General features: G+C 56.5%; 2 protein-coding genes across 2 annotated transcripts; both read left to right on the forward strand.

Annotated features, from left to right (window-relative positions):
• The first annotated feature begins 211 nt into the window (after positions 1 to 211).
• On the forward strand, positions 212 to 4,364 carry LOC118980027 (left-right determination factor 2-like). The gene is made up of 4 exons (XM_037036329.1): positions 212 to 864; positions 2,184 to 2,430; positions 2,609 to 2,851; positions 3,174 to 4,364. Exons 1-4 carry the CDS (start codon positions 615 to 617, stop codon positions 3,535 to 3,537), a joined length of 1,104 nt encoding a protein of 367 aa, XP_036892224.1. The 5' UTR covers positions 212 to 614; the 3' UTR covers positions 3,538 to 4,364.
• Positions 4,365 to 4,544: 180 nt separating this feature from the next.
• PYCR2 (pyrroline-5-carboxylate reductase 2) lies at positions 4,545 to 8,594 on the forward strand. Its single transcript, XM_037036330.1, has 7 exons — positions 4,545 to 4,787; positions 4,981 to 5,051; positions 6,244 to 6,423; positions 6,520 to 6,741; positions 6,954 to 7,046; positions 7,211 to 7,374; positions 7,947 to 8,594. Exons 1-7 carry the CDS (start codon positions 4,721 to 4,723, stop codon positions 8,110 to 8,112), a joined length of 963 nt encoding a protein of 320 aa, XP_036892225.1. The 5' UTR covers positions 4,545 to 4,720; the 3' UTR covers positions 8,113 to 8,594.
• Positions 8,595 to 23,688: the final 15,094 nt, after the last annotated feature.

Raw genomic sequence — 23,688 nt, forward strand, 5'->3', positions numbered from 1 at the left:
GTCCAGACGCTCAGCCCCAGCAGGTGGGCTGGTCCTCAGAGGGCCCTGGTGTGGAGTGGGCAGTTTGTTTATTTATTTTTAAATATTTTATTTATTTATTTTAGAGAGACGGGGAAGGGAAGGAGGAGAGGGAGTGAAACATCAATGTGTGGTTGCCTCTAGCACACCCCATACTGAGAAGATGGCCTGCTACCCAGGCGTGTGCCCTGACTGGGATGAGTGGGCAGTTGAAGCTGCAGCAAGGGGCAGGGCCCAAGGGCTACACACTCAGGGAGTCCAGTCCGCTGCCCCTGTGGTACAGGGCATGTAGGAGAGAAGGGGATCCCTGCCCCTCTGCCAGGAAAGAAGCTTCTCAATTTGTTTGGGTCAGGCACCCAAGCCCAGGCACAGGCAGCCTTCGTGTCCTTCCCAGACAGCCCCTCCTCAGGGCTCAGGGACCTGTCTGGCTGCAGAGCTCCCAGGAGAAGAGGGGTGTGACCTTCCCCCCCTCACCATGCAGGCCCAGCCCAGCGCTGCTATAAAGCTGGCCCAGCCTGGCTCTCAGCACACCCGCCTAGGACCCTCCCAGACCCTCCTTGGGGGACACTGCTCTGCTCCTCCTCCTGAGTGGCACCATGAGGTCCCTGTGGCTCTGCTGGGCACTCTGGGCGCTGCCCCTGATGGGCCCCGGGGCGGCCGTGACGGAGGAGCAGATCCTGAGCAGCCTGCTGCAGCAGCTGCGCCTCAGTGAGGTGCCCGTCCTGGACGAGAGTGACGCGGAGGAGCTGGTCACGCCTGCCCACGTGAGGGCCGAGTACGTGGCCCTGCTGAGGCGCAGCCATGGGGCCCGATCCCGGGGGAAGAGGTTCAGCCAGAACTTCCGAGGTGAGGCCTCTCTCCCTGCTGCACTCTGGGCCTTGGGGGGTGGAGGGTAGGGGGCAAGACTGGATGGGCCCATCTGGGGGCCCAGGGTCCACAGTGCAGTGAGCAGGGGCCATGAACCATGGGGATGGCTGGTCTCCATCTGCACTGAGGGCCCCACCCGTCAGGCCAGGAGGAGCTGTGCCAGGCTGAGCCCATTGGCAAAGCCAAGGCAGGAACAGTTATCCAAGACCCTAGTTGGGTAGCTCAGTTGGTTAGAGCGTCACCCCAAAATGCCAAGGTCGAGGGTTCAATCCCTGGTCAGGGCACATACTAGAATCCATCAATGATGCATAAATAAGTGGAACAACGATGCGATATTTCTTTTTTTCTTGCTCTGTTTTAAAAAAGAAAGAAAGAAAAGAGAAGGAAAGAAATGGCCATCCATGGGGTAGCGAAATGGAAGGAGGGGAGAACGGAGAAAACAGGTTGGCAGGGAACCTCAGCAGACAGAGTTGCCTCAGAGAGACAGGAGCTCCGGGCTCAGTTCTCAGCTTCCATCTTTGCTGTTTAACCTCAGGCATGTCACCAAACATCTCTGATTCTGTTTGCTTCTTTGAAACTGAGAGTAACTTAGCCCTGACTACTTCCCAGAGCTGGGGGCATTCCCCTAGGAGGTAAAGGGTGGTTTCATTATTTCAGAGATTATTGTCTGAGAACAGCCTGCAGGGATGTCCCAGGTGTCACTCCCACTGCAGCCTGTCACCTCCCTAGGTCTGGGGCTCACTTTCTTGGTGTACAGAACCAGGCCCACAAGCATCCGGTGTCCCGGCCGGGCTGGGTGCCCCGGGAGATGAGGAGGCCAGTCAGGTCACAAATACACTGCCAACCTGCAGTCTCAGGTGTTGGCACCTCTGACCAGGGTGGAGTACGTGTCCCTGCCGTTAACCTCTGGGCTCAGGAGGCCCGAAAAAATTGTTGATTTGTAGGCCTCTGGCTCCTCTTGCTTCTTTGGGGGACATTTCACCAGAGAGGAAATGACAGTACACTCAGGGCTCCCTCTGTCCTTCAGAAAGAGCCAGGTCCAGCAGTGACCACAGACTCCCGTTGCTAGGGTCTCCGCTACCCGCTCTCCCCTCCCGCCTGCATGTAGCTGCCTTTGCCTGCGGAAGGGTACCTGTCCCCTGCACACCCCACTCAGGAGCCCAGAGCTGCCCCTACCCACTGAGATGAGGGCTTCTATAAACAAGCTCCAAGCGCAAAGGACTTTTAGGAGACTGGGGCTGACTCCGGAGGTCCCCTGGTGCCCGGAGAGGCCCCGCTGACCCTGCTGTTGTCCCCAGAGGTGGCCGGCAGGTTCCTGGCGTCCGAGGCCTCCACGCACCTGCTGGTGTTCAGCATGGAGCAGCGGCTGCCCCCCAACAGCGAGCTGGTGCAGGCGGTGCTGCGCCTCTTCCAGGAGCCGCTCCCCGAGGCCGCGCTGCGCAGGCATGCGCTGCTCTCTCCGCGCAGCGACAGAGCCCGGGTCACCATCCAGTGGCTGCAAGTCCGGGATGATGGCTCCAACCGCACGTTCCTCATCGACTCCAGGTGGGGAAGCCCTGGCTAGGATGTGTGTGGGGAGAGAGTGGGCCACAGGGGCGGGGGAGGGGTGGGAGGGGCTGGCGCATCCTGCGGAGGGGAATAGGAGGGGGGTGGGGATGGGCTGGAGAGACTCCCCCAGTCTCCAGCCCTCAGCCCAAGCCTCTGTCTCCGCCTGGTGTCGCAGACCCGTGTCCATCCGCGAGAGCGGCTGGAAAGCCTTCGACGTGACAGAAGCCGTGAACTTCTGGCAGCAGCTGAGCCGGGCCCGGGAGCCCCTGCTGCTGCAGGTGTCAGTGCAGAGGGAGCACCCTGGCCGGCTGGCTTCCAGCGCCCACAGGCTGGTCCGCTTTGCCTCCCAGGGGCCAGCGGGCACCCGGGAGGGCGAGCCACAGCTGGAGCTGCACACCCTGGACCTCGGCGAGTTCGGGTAGGCACTCAGGGGCAAAGGGCACACCTGATTAGGGAACGAATGACACTTAAATTGAAGTGGGCATCTTTTCTCAGGGTGCTATGGGAAAGGATGAGTATATAAACTTTCTCCTTTGAGTCTTAGGAGTAATATTACATTATTATGTATATTCTGGTTGTTTCCACTTATCTATCCTTATCACACATATCCTGCTTTTTTAACGTCATGAGAGGTGGGTCATACATCTTCCTCCCAGAGGCCCCCCACAAGGTCCTTCCTGGGTCCCCCGTCCTCAGCTCTCCCGGCTGACCTCTGACTCCATCTCTCCTTGCCCCCACAGAGCTCAGGGCAACTGTGACCCCGAGGTGCCAGTGAGGGAGGGCACCCGTTGCTGCCGCCAGGAGATGTACATTGACCTGCAGGGCATGAAATGGGCTGAGAACTGGGTCCTGGAGCCCCCGGGCTTCCTGGCCTATGAGTGTGTGGGCACCTGCCAGCAGCCCCCGGAGGCCCTGACCTTCAAGTGGCCACTTCTGGGGCCAAGACAGTGCATTGCCTCAGAGACAACCTCGCTGCCCGTGATTGTCAGCATGGAGGAAGGAGGCAGGCGCCGGCCCCAGGTGGTCAGCCTGCCCAACATGAGGGTGCAGAAGTGCAGCTGCGCCTCGGATGGGGCGCCCGTGCCACGGAAGCTGGAGCCATAGGCGCTGGACAGGGCTACTGAAGCCTCTGACTAAACACGTGAACCAAAGCAGGTCTTAGTGTAGGTTGTAGTTTTCCCTACCCCAATTAGGGTCCGTATTTTACCTTTCCGAGTGTTTCTTGTCCTGTCCATCACCCTAAGCACTTACATGAGTGACTAATGCCCCTCAGGGTTGCTGAGTTGAAATCCTGGTGTACTTGTTGTCTGGTGTAGCTGAACATAGATAGATTGTCTGCTGGGAGCTTCTGTTCTCTGGCAAATTCTCAGATGAGTCTGGGACAACACACCCCATCATAAGGGCTGGGGAGATTAAATTCCTTTACTATACATAACGAATTAAAACAAAACCCTAAAACCTCTCCGTTTCCTCTCAATAGGGAGGGTGACCAGAAATGAAGCCCTATCTCCCACACGTAGACTCAGTTCAAACCCTAAGAGGGTGCTGAGGGAAGAGGCATGGCTTCAGCCCAGGGCCAGTGGTCAGGGAATCAGGACAGCTGGTTCCTGAATCTATCAGGGTGACAAGCTGTGACCTCATGCAAACGTAGAAGCCTTTGAGCCACCCACGCAGTTCTTGTGTAAATGGGGAGCTGGGTCTTAGCTCTAAGACGTCGTGGCGCTGGGGATCAGACAGGCCTAACCTCACCCTCTCCGCCCGGAGGCGGGACACTTCCCGTGCATATTTAGTTACTTCTCCCCCTGCTTTAGAGAACGGGTCACCAGGCATACCCGTATTTAGCTACCATGTATTTAGTTTTTTATTATTATTTAGCAAAAACACCCCAATTGAGTGTAGGTAATCTGCTGAAATAAAAGTGGTCGCACTCTGTGTCGCCGTATTTAAATTCCTAGCATTTAATAATCCTTGTATTTAAGTATGTAAAGGTACATAGGAGGCGGGCGCACAGCCCCTGCCCGGCCTCGGATTGGCCCTCCCCGAGATCCCGGCTGCGGATTGGCTGTCTGGGCGGGGCGGGGCCACGTGGGCCGGCCGCGAGGTCTGTGAGTGAGCGGGGAGGGGTGGGCGGATCCGAGTCGGAAGCCGCAGGAAACGGTGGGGTCCGACTTCCGCGTCGCTCACACCGGCTGCTGCGTCTTCTCTCGCCCTGCTTTCTCCTGCTGTACCTCCCGGACCGCGTCGAGCGGATTCCTGAGGCTGCCAGGTAGACGCCGAGCCCAGGACCATGAGCGTGGGCTTCATCGGCGCGGGCCAGCTGGCCAGTGCCCTGGCGCGGGGTTTCACGGCCGCAGGTGAGCGCGTGGTGGCGGGAGACCGATGCGCGGGCGGCCTGTTAAGCAGCAAGAGCCTTATGTCAGGGTAAGGGATCGAGGGGGACAGGGAGGTCGCACGGTGAACACGGCGGGCTTTGATTCTGCTTTCCTGGGGAAAGCGTGGGGACGGGGTGGGCCATGATCCCCAATTGAAAAGCCCTGTCTGCTGTAGGCGTCCTGTCGGCTCACAAGATCATAGCCAGCTCCCCGGAAATGGACCTGCCCACGGTGTGCACGCTCAGGGTAGGTGGGACAGAGGGTGTGGGGAAGAGGGTGGGGGTCCAGGAGGAAGGCTTGGGCCCCTGAGCTGGTCATCAGCCAGCTGACCCTTCCCACCATCCTGAGCGTTAGAATCCCCCACCTTCCCTGACCAACCAGCTGGGGTTCAAATCCAGGCTCTGGGTGGTTAGAGTAATTGAGATAGTATGTGTGGAAAGCACCTGGCACATAGTAGGTCCCCAGTAAACACTCCTTTGTCTTCGTGAACTGTCTGTGTGTCCTTAAGGTTCTCTGAACCTCAGTCTCCTCATTTCTGAAATGGAGACCACAGTATCCTCTTCTCTGAGTTACTCTGAGGCATGAATGAATGTGCAGGTTAGCTTGTTCCTCTCTCTAAAAGAGAATATCGAGCCCTGGCTGGTGTAGCTCAGTGGATTGAGCACAGGCCTGCGAATCACATGATTGTGGTTCGATTCCCAGTCAGGGCACATGCCTGGGTTGCAGGCCAGTTCCCAGTAGGGGACTGACAAGAGACAACCATATATTGATATTTCTCTCCTTCTCTCCTTCTCTTCCCCTCTAAAAGATAAATAAATACAATCTAAATAAATAAATAAAAATAAAACAGAATATCGAATATCCCAAGTCTTCACCTAAACCTGGGTTGTGTGGGAGGGGATGTCTAATTGAGGCAGATACCGGGTGGTGTCTGTGCCTAGGACGGCTGATGTTCCCAGCCCTGCGGGGCCCTGCTTCTCAGCTTGGAGCCCAATGGGGACAGGTGTGCTCCACTGGTCCCTGGACCACGTGGAAACCACACAGACTGAAGAACAAGTGTCCGTGGTTGGGACAGGCCCGACCCAGCTCTGCCTCTGACCATTGGGTGCTAGCATTTCACCTTCCCCTTTGTCACTTTCTAGCCAAGGAGACTTCTTACCTGGCAGAGGGGTGCCTTGAGAGCCAGAGGATTGGTGGGGGTGTGGGACAGCCATTTCCTGGTTGCCATGGAGAAGCTTGTCCCTGCTTTGCACTGGTACTCACTTGCCCAGTGCTTCCACTTGCACTGGAAAACTGTGCTCCAGTAGGGTAGGGGCAGAGGGGACGAGGCAGGGAATTTCAGGCAACAGGGGGCGGAGTAGGCTTGGCAGGGGTCCAGCTGCTCCGTGGGAGGGTCTGCACCTGGTGAGGCTGTGAGCTGGGTGGTTCCCTTCTGCAGAAGTTGGGGGTGAGCCTGACCCGGAGCAACAAGGAGGTGGTGAGGCACAGCGATGTCCTGTTCCTGGCCGTGAAGCCACACATCATCCCCTTCATCCTGGACGAGATCGGGCCTGACGTCCAGGCCAGGCACATCGTGGTGTCCTGTGCAGCCGGTGTCACCATCAGCTCTGTGGAGAAGGTATCTGTCTCAGCTCTGCCACCTACCTCAGTGTGAGGGGTGGGTGTGAGTGGAAGCTGCACCATGGCCACTCACCCGCCCTTCTCCCCGCTCCAGAAGCTGCTGGCATTCCAGCCGGCCCCCAAGGTGATCCGCTGCATGACCAACACTCCCGTGGTGGTGCGGGAGGGGGCCACGGTGTACGCCACAGGCACCCATGCCCTGGTGGAGGACGGGCAGCTGCTGGAGCAGCTCATGGCCAGCGTGGGCTTCTGCGCCGAGGTGGAGGAGGACCTGATTGATGCCGTCACCGGGCTCAGCGGCAGCGGGCCTGCCTACGTGAGGCCCTCATATACTTACTCGGCCATCTGGGGACCCAGGGGAGCAAGATGAGGTGGCAGGCGGGCTGGGCTGTGGGTGCCGTCCACCTCTTGGGTGCAGCTGGCTGGTGGAGGAAGCAGCTGCTTGGCACTGGCTCATCATCAGGAAAAGCAGACCCTCAGGCGCCCTCGAGTGTCTGCTGCCCCAAGGCTCAGTGACTGTCTCTGCAGGCATTCATGGCCCTGGATGCGCTGGCTGACGGCGGGGTGAAGATGGGCCTGCCTCGGCGCCTGGCAGTCCGGCTGGGGGCCCAGGCCTTGCTGGTCAGTATCTTCCCTCTGCGTGTTCTGGACCAGGGTATAGACTGGGGAGTCTTTTGGGTCAATGAGCTGGGGGCGGGGCTTGCTTGGGAAGCTGGGAGGACTGGGGGAGCCTTTCCCAGGGTGCACCTGCAGTATGTTTCGCCTATATTCCCCTTTTGCTCCAGGGGGCTGCCAAGATGCTGCTGGACTCAGAGCAGCACCCAGGCCAGCTCAAGGACAACGTCTGCTCCCCTGGGGGGGCCACCATCCACGCCCTGCACTTCCTAGAGAGCGGGGGCTTCCGCTCCCTGCTCATCAACGCCGTGGAGGCCTCCTGCATCCGCACACGGTGGGTCTCTCTCCTCTGCCCGGGCCCCCGCTGTCCAGCAGGCCCCGCTCTGGGCTGGGGCCTGTCTGGCAGAACCAGCTGTCTTTTCTTTGGTCTCATGAGCAGTGTTGGAGTCTGCTGTGTTTATAGTCAGGATCTACTATCTAATGGCTTGCAGGCTTTACCTCGTTTTATTCTCACCACAGTTCTGATAGTTGGGATAATTAGCTTTGGTTCGTAGGTGAGGATGTTGAGACTGAGACAGTTTTCTCAAGGTCGAACAGCTAATAGGGATGGAGGTGGGATTCACCTTCAAGTCTATGACTTTAAACCCTGTGGCTTTCCACACTCCCTCTCCCCTCCCCTGCAGTGTGATCACAGATACCAGCTGGCACTCTGCATCTGTGTACTGACCCATACTTAGTTAAAGAGCACATCCAAGGAGGTGGGGGGAGGGCTTGGTTGGCCTTGTAACTTTGGGTGGTATCAAGTCAATGAGGGCTGGGGGTTATGTGGGCAGGGGAGAGTTGAGAAATTCTGCTACAAGGTTTAGTGCCTTCCCCCTGTAAACCCTGTTGGGGCTTTGTCTCCAGAGAGCTGCAGTCCATGGCTGACCAAGAAAAGGTCTCCCCAGCTGCCCTCAAGAAGACCCTCCTGGACAGAGTGAAGCTGGAGTCCACCGCCGTGTCCACGGTGACCCACTGCAGCTCAGGGAAGCTCCTCACCAGAAACTCCGCCTTGGGAGGCAAGAAGGACTAAGGCAGCCTGCTGCCCTCTGGGACCAGAGCCCTCACCTGTGGGGGCTGCACAGGGTGAGGGCAGGCTCACGTGGTCGTCAGACCCCGGTTACAAAACCTCCTTCAATCTGTTTAGCCAAGCAGCCCCTGCGGCCCCAGGTTAGAAGACGCTTGGAAGAAGCGGTTGATGTTAGAAGCCAGAGGGAACCCTGCCCCCCTCCCACCGTCAGCCCCACTTCGGGCCTGAGGGTCAGGGGAGAGCCTTCAATGCTGGTTCTCCGACTGGAGCCCACAGCAGGGTCCACTGATGCCACATCGAGGGCATGAGAGGACAAAAATGACAAGGGCACTTCCCTTTGAATGGAGAGCGAGCGACTCAGAAGGGTCACAATTCGCATGAACGCAAGGCGACTGGGCTGTTTCACGTTTGCCTCACAGATGCACCAGTGAGAGTTTGTTGCTTTTGCTAAGTTTAGCTGCTTTAATAAAGTTTTATTTTATTTTTTAAAATATATTTTATTGATTATGCCATTACAGTTGTCCCATTTCTCCCCCTTCCTTCCCCTCCACCCTGCATCCCCCCTTCACCATTCCCCCCCTTTAGTTTATGTCCACGTGTCACAAGTTCTTTAGATTCTGTATTTCCCATACTATTTTTACCCTCCCCCTATCTGTTTTCTACCTACCATCTATGCTACTTGTTCTCTGTACCTTCTCCCCCCTTCTCCTCCTCCCACTCCCCTGTTGCTTAACCCTCCATGTGTTCTTCATTTCTATGGTTCCACTCCTGATCTAGCTGTCCTCTAGGTTTGCTTTTGTTTTAGGTGTGGTTGTTAATAACTGTGAGTTTGCTGTCCTTTCACTGTTAATATTTTTCATCTTCTTTTTCTTATATAAGTCCCTTTAACATTTCATATAATAAGGGCTTGGTGGTGATGAACTCCTTGAATTTGACCTCATCTGAGAAGCACTTTATCTGCCCTTCCATCCTAAATGAAAGCTTTGCTGGATAGAGCAATCTTGGCTGTAGGTCTTTGGATTTCATGACTTGCAATACTTCTTTCCAGCCCCTTCTTGCCTGTAAGGTCTCTTTTGAGAAATCAGCTGACAGTCTGATGGGCACTCCTTTGTAGGTGACTGTCCCCTTATCTCTTGCTGCTTCTAGGATTCTCTCCATTTTAATATTGGCTAATGTAATAATGATGTGCCNGTCTATTTCCTTTGCCAGACTGGGGAAGTTCTCCTTTATTATTTGTTCAAATAAGTTTTCTACTTGTGGCTGTTCCTCTTCCCCTTCTGGTACCCCTATAATCCGAATGTTGGAATGTTTAAAGATGTCCTGGAGGTTCCTAAGCCTCTCCTCATTTTTTTGAATTCTTGTTTCTTCATTCTTTTCTGTTTGGTCATTTTTTCCTTCCTTCTAGTCCACTACCTTGATTTGAGGCCCAGTTTCCTTTCCATCACTATTGGTTTCCTGTGCATTTCCCTTCATTTCACTTAGGTTAGCCTTCATTTGTTCCTCTAATTTGTGACTAAAATCAACTAGTTCTGTGAGCATCCTGATCACCAATGTTTTGAACTGTGCATTTGAGAGGTTGGCTATTTCTTGATCGCTTAGAATTATTGGCCTTGGGGCTTTGAGCTGTTCTTGAGCCATAATGTTTGGGTCTGTTCGCACCTGTTATGTATGAGGGGCGGAGCCTTAGGTGTTCACCAGGGGGAGGCCACCCAGTCCCTGGGTTGTGATGCTGTATGTGGGGGCGGGGTCAGAGAGGGGCAATGGCGGTCCCCTCTGCTGCTTCCCACGAGCTGCTGGGGTCTGCACAGTCTGTCTCACCGCTCACTCCTTTGCCTGGTTTATCTGAGTGTGAAAGTGTGACCACGGTCAGCCAGCCAACTGGCGCCCCCACTGGGTCTGCCCCTTGCCACCCCACACCTGGGATCTGCGAACTCCTGGGTTGGTCCAGCCGATCTTTTCTGCCCGACCCTGCTCCGCCAGCTGCTGACTCCGCCTCTCTTACCGGTCTGGCTGAACGGTTCATTGTTGGACTTCCGTACAGTTCAATTTTCTGTGTCTTGGCTGCGTTTTTGTTACTAAAACTTTGTTGTTTTTAAACTTGGTTGTTCAAGGAGGCACAGTGTTTCCACCTACACCTCTATCTTGGCTGGAAGTGAGTTTTATTTTTTATTACCCAGCTTTTATGTAAGGTGGAAGATCGTGCTTCATCGTAAGTCGTTCTCCAGAGCTCAGGGCCCTGACCAGGTGCTCCTGCTTCTGCAGGAACAGAGTAGGAATGAGAGGGAAAGAGGGGCCAGGCCTTGAATGCTGAAATGACGCTGCTCCAGCCTGGCTGTCAGGGTCAGGGTCACGGTCAGGGGGCTGTGTTCTAGGACGGGCCAGAGCTCATGGCAGGAGCGCCGGCTCCTCTGACTGCCCTCTGTGGGAGCTGCTGTTCTCTTGCTCACTCTGTAGAAGATGGCAAGGCCTGGAGGGGGTAAGTGGCCTACCCCAGTGAACTGTGGTCAGTGGCAAGTCTCCGAGTTCTTCACCGCTGCCTCTTGGGAGCTGAGGCTGGGCGGAGCCCGCGGTTTCCCCACAGGCCCATGTGCCTGGCGCTTGTCCCGGGGGCTCCCTGGCTGTGCTATTGCTTCACATCAGCTCTGAGTTCAAACCCTAGTTTCTACCACTTCCAGCGAGGCTGCCTCAGAGAAGTCACTGAATGTCTCTGACCTCAGGCACCATCCCCCGGGAATCTGGAGGCCATGCTTCACATAAAGGTGCGGGTGACTGTGGAATGAGGTCCCGCGGGGTTTGCAGAACAGCTGGAGCAGGGGACACCCCTCGCCCTTCACCCTCCCACTGAGGAGGGAGCAGAACCTTCTCTTCCCCCAGGGTCCGGGCACCCCTGGCTCCAACTCCAGGCCTGGGAGCCCCCAGGGAGGGCCCCTTCCTGTGGGGCCAGGGTGAACAGTGTTAAAATCATTATGAAGTCCCCGTGCTATGGCGGGCCCTCGGCGGGTCCCTTACATAAGATCTCATGGCCTTGGGAGCTAGGTATAATTTAAGGTAAAGCTCAAAGAGGTTAAATAAGTTGCCCAAAAAGATTCGAATGGATATTTCACCTAAGAAGATACACAAATGGCAAGTGAGCATGTGAAAAGATGCTCAACGTCATTAGTTATTGGGGAAATGCAACCCCAAACCAAATGAGATAGCTTTTCACATCCACTCTTTTTATTTGAAAAACACACTTGATAAATGTCGGTGAGGCTGTGGAGAAATCAGAACCCTCGTGTGTTGCCGGTAGAGATGTAAAATGGTGCGGCCACTTTGGAAAAAGTCTGGCAGCCCCTCAAAAGTCAAGGTGAGTACTGCATGACCCAGAAATTTCACTCCTAGAGGAAGGAAAAACATGTGTCCGCATGCATCTTGCACAGGAATGTTCGTGGCAGCATCATTTACAACAGCTGAGACGTAGGAACAACCTGTGAACGGGTGGATGGATAAACACGGTTATAGCCACAGGGTGGAATGTTATACGGCAGGAAAAAGGAAAGGAGTGCTGATACCCACTATGTGATGAGCCTCAAAAACATGTTTAATGAAAGACACCAGTCACCAAATCCATAAAGTATGTGGCTCTGTTTCCATGGATTATCTGGGCAGTCTGTGGAGCCCTGTTCTGGCTGCCTCGGCCTGTGGTGGGAAGGGGAAGAGCTCGGGGTTTTGGGGTAGAGGGGGGAAGTGATTTAAAGTGAGGTCCTGGTGATGCATGAGAAAGAACATCAATTTGTAGTTCCACTTATTTATGCATTCATTGGTTGATTCTTGCACGTGCCCTGACCGGGGATCAAACCCACAGCCTCGGTGTATCAGGGCGACGTGCTAACCATCTGAGCTACCGGCCAGGGCGACAGTGTGGTGATGGTCGCACGACTTTGTACGCAGACAGCAATTGAATTACACAAAGTAGGTGAATTTTAGGGCATGTAAATTACACTTCATAAAACTTAAAAAAAAATGAAATCAGTTGCTCATCTGCATTAGGAAGGGGTATCAGGATTTAAATCCACATCTGATGCCAAATCCTGCCCTCTCTGTACTAGGCCTGCTGGTGAGCTGTCCAAGGTGATGGGAAATGGTCCCCTCAGCCCCTCTACCCTGCTCTAAGGCCACCCCCTTTCCAGGCCTAAAGCCACCAACACACATTTACTGAGGTCCTACCCATTGCCAGGCCTTGGTTCATGCTTGCGGCATAGACCTGGCTCAGGTGAGTCCTCCCCTGCTAAGGACCCACTGTCTCCACCTCCGGCCTTCGGCCACATGTAGTGAGGGCCAGATCTGCCTGAAGGAGGCTGTTCTCCAGGGAGAGGGAGGAGGGGTCACCCCGTGGAACACAGTTCAGGCCATCTTTCCCTCAGACCTCGGGCTGCCCTCCCAGCATCACCTCCCCAGGCTGGCTGGTCTTGGGGCTGGAGCTGCGGGAAGTCAGCTGGAGGCTGACACTCCCTGAGGAAGCCCAGGGGCCTCGGTGCGTCAGGCTCCGCTGGGCAGACATTCTGGAGCTTTGCCTCTGTTTCACCAGGTGCCCGAACAACAGGAAAGCACCTGAGTGCGCTGCCCCCCCACCCGCCATCCCCTCCGTAAGCATTTAGGAGTGAGAGCTGGTGTTCAAGGTCAGCGCTGCATTTTCAGTAGACACATGTTGAATGCTCCTTCTGTGCCAAGTGTCCTTCTAGGTCTCGGGGTGCCCTGGTCACTCTTGCGCTGTCCTTGTGCTGAGAAGCATAGGGGCTGAGGGCAGATGTGGACACCAGGAGGCATGGGAAACACAGGAAGGTAGAGGCAAAGGTGGCTTGGCGTGGGGCAGTCCGAGGGGAAGGAGGAGGGCTAGCTAATCCCCCACCCCCAGCCATCATCCCCTCAGGACCCCTGGGGCCGGCCTCTGGGCCTGCAGCAGGCCTCAGTCCCCATTTCCTAAGTGGCTTCTCTCAGGGCCCCAACCTCTGTCCCAACTGTGAACAAAGGTCACTTTGGGGAGGTGGGATTGTAGTGACTTCTCACTTGATTTTTTCTTTATGTTACTTTAGATCTCTGATTACCATAAACAGGCACGATTTCCCTGGTGACATACCATGCTTCATCCGTGTCCCCAGGGGACCGTTACTAAGCAATGCCCAGAGGGGCACTGGAGAACCTGACTCCACAGCCTGGTTGCACCCTAGAAGGTGACAATGTGGCCCTGACATAGTCCCTCTCCTTTCTTCAACCCACACATGACAGGGTTTCCTCTTTTCTCAGATGTAAGCCCAGCCAATGTCCCTTGTCAAGCAGCTTCTCATGTGTAACTTAAAACGTGGAAACTTCCTCAATAAACAAATGTATTTTCTTTCCAAGTGCCAGGCACCATATTTTGTGTACAAGACACATAATCTCACTTCATTTTTTTATAAAGATTTTATTTATTTTTGGAGAGAGGGGAAGGGAGAGGGAGAAAGAGGGAGAAAAAACATCAATGTGTGGTTGCCTCTTGTGCGCCCCCTCCTGGGGACCTGACCTGTAACCCAGGCATGGGCCCTGACTGGGGGGAATCCAACCCGCCACCCTTTAGTTCACAGGCCAGCACTCAGACCACTGAGCCACTTCAGCCGGGGCTTCACTTCATCTTTAATTGAATAATTATAATGTATTTATTATTTCTGTGTTTTACTGGTGGAAACACTGAGGCTTGGGCCAGTTAGGAGCACAGCCAGGAAGAGGAAAGGCCCAGCTGCCTAAAACCAAGACCCGTCTTCCGTAGGGCATTCAGACGAGTCTGGATGAGGAGCTGGGGGAAGTGGCAGGTGCCTGGGAAGGAGAGCCAGAGCCCAGAGTGAGGGCAGGACTGGCCTCCTCACCCCCCCGCCCCAGGGGGTGGGGACCTTGCTTGGACAGTGCCAAAGCACTGGGAAACCCACTCAGAGAAGGGGACATTTAAATTTTTTCTGATTCACAGAGGCAAACAAAGCCATCACCTTTTCCTGCCTTTTTCATTAAGAGGAAGGAACAGGAAATGAGTATTTTGGGACTTCCTTTTCCAACAGCGTTGCCCGCATCTCCCTGCCAGACTCTTTTTGTCCTAAACAGACGTGTCTGTATCTACTGAAGGCCCTGCCTTTCATGACCTCCCCTGCCCCTTCTCACCCCTCTTGCCCTGACTCCCGGCCCTTTGTTGGCCCTTAGCATCCTGGAGCTTACTCTGTTGCTCATTTTCTCATGAACACTGTCCTTTGCTCTTTAGTAGTGCTTTTGAGCCGACAAGACGCTGTCCTCATCACATGCCACAGGATTCTCACAGCAATCCTGGAAGGCAGGTGGCGGGGGTTGGGCCGTGGGCAGGGTGAGCAGCCCCATCTGACATGTGGAGAACCCAAGGAAGTTATCTAAGGCAACTAGGGGAGCTGGAACCAGGACCCCAGCCCTCGATTCCCACTCCTCATCCCGATTTCCCTCCCACTCCCTTCACAGATGAACCCTCATGGCCAGCGGGTGGCTCCCAAACATGTCCTGTGCGCCAGAGGAAAAGCTAGTCTTGGAAGCTCTGCAACCGGTACCGTTGCCCAGCTGCAGAGGAGAGGCTCCCTTCGCCACTAGAGGGCGCCAGACGCTAAGCCGTGAAACCCAGGTCTCCAGATGCAGACGACGAAATCCAGGGCGTCTGTCCTGTCATGGTGAGATAGATACCCGATCAGAGAGACCCTGTCCTGCTTGGTGCCCCGCGTGCCAGCTGTGGGGGGTGATTGTGTGTAGTCACAAAACAGAGCATCTTAGTATTTGCTAGAGATGGGAGTGCTTGAATCTTCTTTCTTGGAACTGCCCTTGCCCTCTGCCCCTGGCCATCGTCAATGTGGCCCCAGGTGGGAAAGGCAGTCCGCCGAGTTGTCCTCACACCTGGGCCCCACCTCTGGGCGTCCGGGGCGGAGGCAGAGGCGCGTTATCGGCCGCCCACTGTCTTCAGGTCTTTTGTAGGTCATCTGAATCCCTACTCACCAACCTCGCTCCAGAGGCCTTGAGAGTCTGATACTTACTGTCATTTGACCTCGGGTTAGCTAGCACCCTCCGGGAATTTATCTGCGGTGTGAGGACAAATAGTAGTCCTCACCTGGAAGGGCTGCTGCTTCGAGGATTAAGTGGGATTAAGGGCTGGGCTGGTGTCTGGCAGGAGGTGATCTCGGAAAAACTGAGGTTGCTGTGGATTTGATGGTTGTTCAGGAACTGGGGACTCAGAGGAGCTAGCTAGGAGGACAGACCCCGGGGGCAGGTGGGCACCTGGGCCCTGTTTCCCAGGCACTGCCTACTTGCCAGCAGGTTCCCACATCTGGGTCTCAAACTGATCCATGGTCGGTCTTTTTAAATTGAGAGAAATGAAGAGGGAACTACCATTTAGTGAGTTCTGTTTCCAATCTCATTACCCTCACCTCTCCAAAATGCTCCCTCTGGCTGGGCCCCGGGCCTCCCTTACCCGGAGGCCCCCCACTGTCTTGCTCACCCCATTTCCTCCACCGGAAATGCCCACGTGTCTTTTCTGCCTCTCTGGGTGTGGCCAGGCCTCATCTCCCCCCTAAATCTCAGAATCAGAGATTCTTCCGACCCTCAGCCATTGTCGGAGCCACTGCCTGGAACGCCCCACGTGCAGGACAAGCACTTGCGAAACTGAGTGGACTCTCTTGTGGCCGGCGGCCAACATTCCTGGACATCCAGGGAGATAGCCCGGAGGAGTGAAAAGCCAAGAAGAATATATCCATGATTGTCAATCAAACTGTATTTATTTTTATCTTATTATGGATGCCTGAAATGCAACGTTTTCATGTGTCAGGACCCTCCATGACGGGGTGCCAATATCCTGAGATACTCGGCACCAGTCCTGGGAAGTGGGGTCCCAGGTAAAGAGAAGCCCCAGGGGACCGTGGAGGTCTGAGCGGCAGGGGAGGCAGAGAGAATCTGCCCTTCCTAGAACCTGTACTTGTTCAGCTGTGTGAGGATGAAATGAGATGAGGTCTGAGGAGCACCTGGCTCAATCCAACTCACGTGCATTCATTCATTCACTCACCCTGCAAACATGAGGCACCGCTGTGTGCCAGATACTGAGCGTCAAACAAAGCCAGACCCGACCTCTTCCTCCCCTGAGGGGCTCCTGACCCGGTGGGGAGGTTGAGATGAAAGAAGCTGCTGTAAACCCCACACTACGGGCTGCTAAGGGCTCTGGGGGAGGCTGTGCCTCGGGGACAGAGAGGAGGCGTTCAGGAAGCCTTGGGTAGGAGGTGATGGTGAAGACGGGTCTTGAACGTTAAGGTGAGCGTTCGCGATTGAAAGAGGTGTCGAAGGGCCAGGGCAGGGTCAGGAGAGACCCTCGGGGGGAACGGGGTGGGGCCCCATGCCCAAAGTTGGGAACGTCTTTCACATGGCAGGGGTGAGGAGGGCGTGTATGCTGGGGGCAGAGGGAGGTGAAGGGGCGACAGGAGAAAGGCAGGAAGCCCAGGTGAGGCCAGGCCGCGGAGGCACAGGTCTGGGCCCATTGGAAGGCAGGTGCAGCCTTGGGAGGTGGGTTTTGTTTTGTTTTGACCAGGGATCGAACCCCATGCCTTTTGGTCTCGGGGAGGACACTTCAACCAACTGAGCCACCCGGCCAGGGCAGCCCGGGAGGGCTGTGAACAGGGAGGGCTCAGTTTTCTTTCTTAAGAAAAGAAAACTCTGGAAGCCTTGCAGGACAGTCCTTTGTGTTTTGCCTCCATCTGGTTGAAAGATGAGAGCGGCCGACTGAAGAGGGCAATCCACAAGGCTCAGGACCCTCCGCCACCGCCAGCACACTCCCTTATATCGTAATGGATTGTGGAGAACCCAATTTGTTTACACGGATAAGCTGAAGCAGATAGGCCAAAGCGCCTCTCACCCCAGCCCCCCACTCGGGGGCTCAGCAGACCATGGTGGCTATCGCTTTGCAAGTGCCCCTGGGGACGGATGAGCTAATGAAGCAAACAGACCCATGCTGTGGGGGCAGGTGAGGGGAGCAGGTGTGGGGGCCAGGCCAAGGTCCCAGCTCGGGGACTCCACTAACCGACCCGGGATAGACCAGAGCGGGGCCAGCTTTGTGAGAAATAATAAAAACAACAGTTGCCATTTGCGGAGCACCAAGTACGGGTCAAACCCTGTGCATGCGCCTCCCACACCCTCAAGGGCAGCGCTGTCTGGGGTGTGTTTCTGGCTCCGCCTTTATTAATGAAGAAACGAAGGTTCACGGCTTTGCCCAGGGCGGCGGGGAGCACCAGTGGCGGCCAGAGCCTGTGTTCACCCCATTCTGCTATCTGGCGTTCCCCTTGGGGTGAAGCGGGGGTGAGGGGAGACCCCTGAGAGCAGGTGGGGACAGAGGCTGGGCCTCAGGAGAGACCGGAGGTCCAGGTGTGGATTTGCAACCTGGGGCCATAGGTTAGAGCTGAGTGGAATTAGAGGTGGGCGGGCGTGTGCGAGAGGAGCAACTCAGGCCGCTGAAGCGACAGCCTTGATTTTCTCACACTTCTGGAGGCTGGAGGCCCAAGGTCAAGGTGTCCGCAGGGTTGCTTTCTTCCCAGGCCTCTCTCCTTGGCTTGTAGACGGACAACTGCCTCCTCCCTGTGTCTCCACATGGCCGTCCCCGTGTCTGTGACCTGGTCTCCTCTTCTTACGAGGACACCAGTCATATTGTTTCAGGGTCCGTCCATGAAGACCTCATTTGAACTCCTTTACCCCCTTAAAGGCCCTGTCTCCAATGCGGAGGGAGTGGGGGTTGGGGCTTCGCCCCGTGAACCCAGGAGCTCACAATTCAGCTCGTACAGTCTGGGGATGGCGAGGATTTCAGGGCCTAGGGAAGGAGCAGGGTCAGCTGCTGAGAACAGCTGGCAGGCCTGCAGGGGCGTGGGGGGCTCCAGGCAGGCCGGCTGCTGAGGAAGGTCCACGTGGCCATGCGGGCATCTCTGGCCGTTGGCAGCAGGGGTATGATGCCTTCTTCAGAGAGAGCAAGGCCGCTCCCCAGAGCTGCGGGGTGGGGGCTCCTGCTGCAGGGCCTTTTCCCTGTGTGGGTGGGGGGGGCGACCAGTGGGAATCCAGGCCACCGGGAAGCAGAGCCGCCAGGAGTGCCCTCCCCATCAGTACATAGGGTCTCCTTCAGGCTCCGCCCACACCCGGCACAAAGGTGGCCCTGGTGCCATGGACTCACTGACCACAGGACCGAGGACCCCATGTGGGCACCACCGTGACCTCTTCTCAGCCTGCCCATCTCTGAAGGGGCCAGCTTGCTCCTTCCCTGCCCACATGCTGTCCACCTTGGAATCCACCGTAGCTGTTCCCTCCAGAGCCCGGAAACCCTGACCGGTCAGATGGGGAAGGCCAGGTCCTATTGTTGGGACGCTTTCTGGGGGCTTGGGGGGACCCAGCAGGAGGGCCGGCCTTCCCATGAAAGCCAAACACAACCATTTCCTGGGACCACGGTGAGCCTGCTCTGTGGCTGTGATGCCGACAGGTCCCAGGTGCTGCCTGGCCGGCTCGAAGTCAGGGAAGGAATCGCACGCACACTGGCACACGCACAGGCCTTTGCACGAATACACACTTGCATGCACCCCAGAAGAGGCTGTTGTGTTACTCAGTTGCTGCTGGCGCTGAACCAGCACATCTCAGAAGTTCCTTAAAGAGAACATCTACTGTAGACATGGTTGCCAGGGTCAAATCCCTCGTTGTCCAGAGAGGGCCCTGGGCTGCCCTGGGCTGTGTCCACTCTCCCTCGCAGGCTGTCTTTGAAGGCCAGCCCCGGGGCCTAGCATCTGCCAACACAGACCCACAAACAGCTGCCAGAGGTGCCCCTTCTCCGGGCACAGTGGCCTGGTGTTCTGATCTGGGGGTGGGGGTGGGGGGCTCCGACCTGCCCCATGCCCTCCGTCTGCTTTCAGGGGCCCTGGGCAGGGAAACAAGAGGCTGGTCCCACCGCAGCTGGGGGCCAGCCTCCTCCTGCACTTGACATGCTAGTCCGTTTTAATTACAGAGACAGGCAGGAGAGGCTCCCAGCTGAGCCAGAAATAGCTCTTTAATTTGGTTTTAGTGCGGAAAGAAAGCCTCACAGGCCCACTGCATGGAGCATGAGGGGCGTGAGGGGTTCAGTGGGCCTGGAGCTAGCGATGTAGGGGGAGTCCCATGACCTAGACATTTGACCCCAGCCTGGCTGTGCCATCAACAAGTAGGGCTACTTCCACAAGCTTTATTTTCCCATCTGTGAAATGGGCCGGACCAACATTTCCTCTAGGTCCTTCCTAGCCCTGAAAATCGGCAATCCTGACCAGCTCTTCCCACACACACGTGCAGCCTTGCGGGTTCTCTGCCCTCTCTTCCACTTCCGGGCTCTCATCTCCTCTTGTGATAAGAAAGGTCTCCTCCTGACCTCCTGCCCACGATCCCAGCACCAGCCTGGGGGGCTCTGGGAGGGTGGGCAGTCTCCTCCTGCTCCTCTGACTCTTCTTTTCCGTCCCATCAGGCTTCCTCCTTCTCTGCCTCCCACAGACCCTGGCCTCTAGTCATTGCCCACTGTTTGCCCTTGGCCCCTGGGCTCAGCCCTTGTCCCTCAGTCCCTGGCCCTGGCCCCCTCTCCTCTCCTGCTGGTAAGGGCCCTGCACCTGACCTCCAGGAGGTTCCTGGTGTGGCCCTTGGACTTCCCCCAGCTCCCCAGACTGCCCTGCCCACTCTGTCCCCACCTGCACACCCCCACCTACCAGTCCTTTTTCCTTTCCTGCCCCAGTGGTGCCACCACCTGCATGGGCTCTGCCCTGGGGTCCAGAGAGGTGCTGGGGGTGGGGAAGCTCTCTGCATAACAGTGAGATCCTCTCTCTGCATACTGCAGCTTCCTTGCTCCAAAAGGGGAGGGAATGCTTGACGTCACAGCCATAACGGGGACACCCACGTTTCCAGGACCTGCAGGCAGCCTCCAGGAGCTGAGGGCAGCCAGGAGCCAGGGCCCTGAGACCTGTGGTCCTACAATTCTGACAATGGCCTGAGGAAGCTCAGGGGTGGCTCCTTCCCCAGTCCAATCTCCAGATGGGACCCCAGCCCCGGCTGACACCTTTACTGTGGCCTGTGAGACCTATGCAGAGGACCTGGCTAAGCTGGGCCTGGGTCCTGACACACAGAACTTGTGAGCTAATAAATCTGTGTGTGTATTTAAAAGGGGACAGATGCTTAGTTTTAGAATCATAGAACCTCTGTCCCTCAGGCCCAGTGTACAGAGGTGTCATTGTTATGAGCTGGCAACTAAGCCAGGACAAATCCAGGGTTCCGGGCTCCTACCCCAGGGCTCTCTTGGGCTGACTCTGTCCCCAGGCCCTGCTCTGTCCCCATCCTCTCATCAGGGCCAGCCAGGCTGCTTTCAGCAGGGACCTGCTGTCCCAAGGCTGAGAAAGGCCAGGCCCCTGGTGCTGTCCCCCTCACCAGGGGAGGCCCCCACGTGGGATAGGAATCGAGAATGACCCCCTGAGGGTGGAGGCCTGGCTGGGTGCACCACTTACTGTGGTGGGAAGAGGTAGGGGTGGACAGGCAGTTGGGCCCATGGTCCTGGCACCCAGGGGAGTGGGCAGCCTGGAGTCATCTGTGAGTGACTGTCCCATGAGACGGGACAGGCTCCTTGAGGAGGAACTAGGAGCAGGTTCTTCCTGTGACCTCAGGCTGTTTGCACAGGGTCCGAGGGAGGGCAGACCCCACTAATGCAGGAGATTGATTTAAGGAAGGGCATGGATGGAGGCAGACACGGCAAATCCCCAGACTGTTATCCCTCTGCAAACAGGGGCCCCTTTCCTGAATGTGGATTTCTTCCTCCGGGGGCAAGAGTTTTGTTGGGCAAATAAAATAAGTGAGCAATCAACCAGGAGAAGGGGAATGTGGATTGGGGCTTTTACTGGACCGACTAGTTTGTTGTGGGTGCGGGGCGGGGGGGCAGCCCTGCCCTTCATGCGGAGCAAGGAGCCAGGCTTTCTGGGCTGTGGATCTGGGGCAGAGTTGGGCCTTCTGCAGGGTTGGACTGGGCCTGCAGGTCGGAGGTAGAGAAGTCACCCAGAAGCCAGAACTGCTGTCCTTGAGGGGAGTCAACCAAGTGGGGGAGGAGGAGGTGAAGGTCAATGCCCCCTACGAGGGCCCAGCCTTCGGCCCGGAGTTGAGGACATTGTGGGGAGGTGGGTCACAGAGGCCCTACAGACGGGTGAAAATCCTGCCTCATCAGCACGGATCGGACCCTAACCAGAGTCCTGGCTGCCGGGTGAGGGCCACAGAGAAACTTGAGGTCAGAGGTCACCTCCCGGACTCCATTGGCGGGGACCAGCTGAAACAGGGCCTGGGCTCAGAATGAAAGGGGACTCTGAGGTGGATGATAGCCGGAGCCCAAGAGCAGGTTCACTTCTGGGCTAGGGCCCAGTGTCAGGGGGTCTTCAGAGTGGCGTGTGGCCCCTCTACAGCCAGGGGCAGACACTCCTGGGGGTGCTCCAGAGATGCCGCAAGGCCTGGGGTCCATGTGGCTCCTTGGAGTCTCCAGATACATTCCCTCCCTGATCTCAGGCCGGCCCTCCCCTGAGGCTCCCCAGGCTAAGGAGGTAGGGGACAGGGGCCTTCTGTCTCCCAGGGTCTGCGGAGGGCCAGGAGAGTGGCCTTGGCATCCAGTGAGTGGGGATGTTGACCGGGTGTTTACTCAGAGCCGGAACTGTGTCTACCCTCATACTGAGCTCCTGAGCCTGTGATGAACACGCCACCTCAGAAGATAAGGCACAAGCAGGTGATGAACTTGCCAGAGGTCACTGGCCGGGTCTGCCCCGCTCCTTATCAACCCATGACCTTGGGCTAGGTAGGGTCTGACCTGCTCTGAGCCTCCTTGGTCAAAGGTCCACAATGTCTTCCTCCGAGGGTGGGGGGGAGGGTGAAGGTGGAAGGGGAGGGGAGGAAGGCCACTGTGGCACCACCTAAGCAGGGTGGGGAGGGCACCCTGGGCTCCGAACTCACCTTTGCACAGTGGCCCCCTTTCCCTGGGTGCTCACACTGCCCTTGAAGTTCCTTTTGGATCAGCTGCCTCTCGGTCTCCTCCTCCTCCTCAGTAACTATGTGCTTCATTCACTGAAGAGAAATCGAGACAGGAAGAGGAGCCTATGGAGATCGGGGTGGAGGGCCTGGTTGCTGTGTGTGCAAGCGGGTGTGGGGGTTGTGGGGCTGGGTAGCGTTGGTGCTTTACAGGTGTTGCCGATGGGCCTCATCTGCACCAGTGACAAAGGGACGCATGGCCTCAAAAACCAGACTTTAGGGGGGCAAAGGGGGAGAGATCAGGACAACCGTAATAGCATCAGCAGTAAAATAGGGTTTAAAAAAGACCGAACTTCAAAGTAAAACGACGATTTGGAAGATGGCGTAGTTGGTGTTGCCAGAGTAGTAAGACTGGCGAGGTGGGAAACACTTCCCTGTGTCTTTGTGAAGCGCAGACTTCTGGGAAGGCGAGCAGGGCAGTGACGTTTTCTCAGGTATTGACACCCTTTTGTGCCTTTTGACTTCTGTGCTAATTATAGACATAATGAAGAAACCTTGGTAACTTACATTTTTAAAAGTTGCTCACAATGTGCAAGGCTCTTATTTGCTGAGCCCCTACTGTGTGCCAGGCCTCTGCTAATATCTTCATTGATCCCGACAAGTTCCCTGCAAAAAAGCACGTTTTCCCCATTTCGTAGGAGGGGGTCTCATGTTGCAGATGGTCGAAAACTCTCAGGAGGCCACACAGCTATAGTGACACAGCAAGGACTGAGCCCAGGACTGACGCCCACTGGGAAGGGGTGGGATAAACTGAGACACGGGTCCCTGTCCCATACCCTCATTGGCTCGAGGGAACCCCAGGCAACCCCAGGCAAGGGCAGGACTGTATGTGAGGCCAGGCTGCTCTGGGAGATCGGGGAGGGCTCTCCCGGGGCTGCGTCTGGAGACTCTAAGGAGCCACGTGGGAGGCTGGTGGGTGCGGGGTTGGGGCAGCCCAGGGCTCCTGGGGCTGGCTCTGGAACACCCATAGGAGTGTCTGCCCCTGGCTGTGAAGGGGACTTGTTACCCTGGAGAGCCCCAGGTGCTGGGCTCCAGTGTAGATGTGGACCTGCTCCTGGCCTCCAGCCTTTGGCAACTCATGACTTTCTTTGGTTCTGAACCCAGGCTCTGATCTGATTTGTCCCCAGCCCATGGTGGCTACAGGATGACCTTTGACCTCCATGTTTCCTCGTGGCCCTCACCTGGCAGCCCAGACTCTGGTTGCGGTCAAATTCCAGCCTGTTAAGGGCAGGAAGGTGGGAGTGGACATGTGGCCCACTCAACACCTGCCCTCCTGCCTCGCCCCCATCACCCCTCTCTCGGGGACCACCTGGGTGCCAGGTTTGGCGCCCACACCCCGGGCTGGCCAGCCCGCTGCCCTCCATGGTCCCCTCAGCTCTGGGCTCAGGGCCAGGTCCGAATAGTCCCTCAGTTAGGGGCCCTATGGTTCTCCTTCTCTTTTCTGTGTCAGGATCGGAGATCTGACTGTGGGCCAATTTGCCACCTCCA

Source organism: Sturnira hondurensis, unplaced genomic scaffold, assembly GCF_014824575.4.
Source record: "Sturnira hondurensis isolate 20B ecotype Veracruz unplaced genomic scaffold, ASM1482457v3 Scaffold0022772, whole genome shotgun sequence".
In the NCBI taxonomy this organism is placed as follows: domain Eukaryota; kingdom Metazoa; phylum Chordata; class Mammalia; order Chiroptera; family Phyllostomidae; genus Sturnira; species Sturnira hondurensis.

Bases quoted from the DNA above. Each gene is read 5' to 3' on its own strand.
- PYCR2 (XM_037036330.1), top strand. From the start codon at position 4,721: ATGAGCGTGGGCTTCATCGGCGCGGGCCAGCTGGCCAGTGCCCTGGCG. The intron at 4,788-4,980 runs GTGAGCGCGTGG...TGTCTGCTGTAG, and splicing joins GCGGGGTTTCACGGCCGCAG to GCGTCCTGTCGGCTCACAAG. The intron at 5,052-6,243 runs GTAGGTGGGACA...TCCCTTCTGCAG, and splicing joins CCACGGTGTGCACGCTCAGG to AAGTTGGGGGTGAGCCTGAC.
- LOC118980027 (XM_037036329.1), top strand. From the start codon at position 615: ATGAGGTCCCTGTGGCTCTGCTGGGCACTCTGGGCGCTGCCCCTGATG. The intron at 865-2,183 runs GTGAGGCCTCTC...TGTTGTCCCCAG, and splicing joins GTTCAGCCAGAACTTCCGAG to AGGTGGCCGGCAGGTTCCTG. The intron at 2,431-2,608 runs GTGGGGAAGCCC...CTGGTGTCGCAG, and splicing joins ACGTTCCTCATCGACTCCAG to ACCCGTGTCCATCCGCGAGA.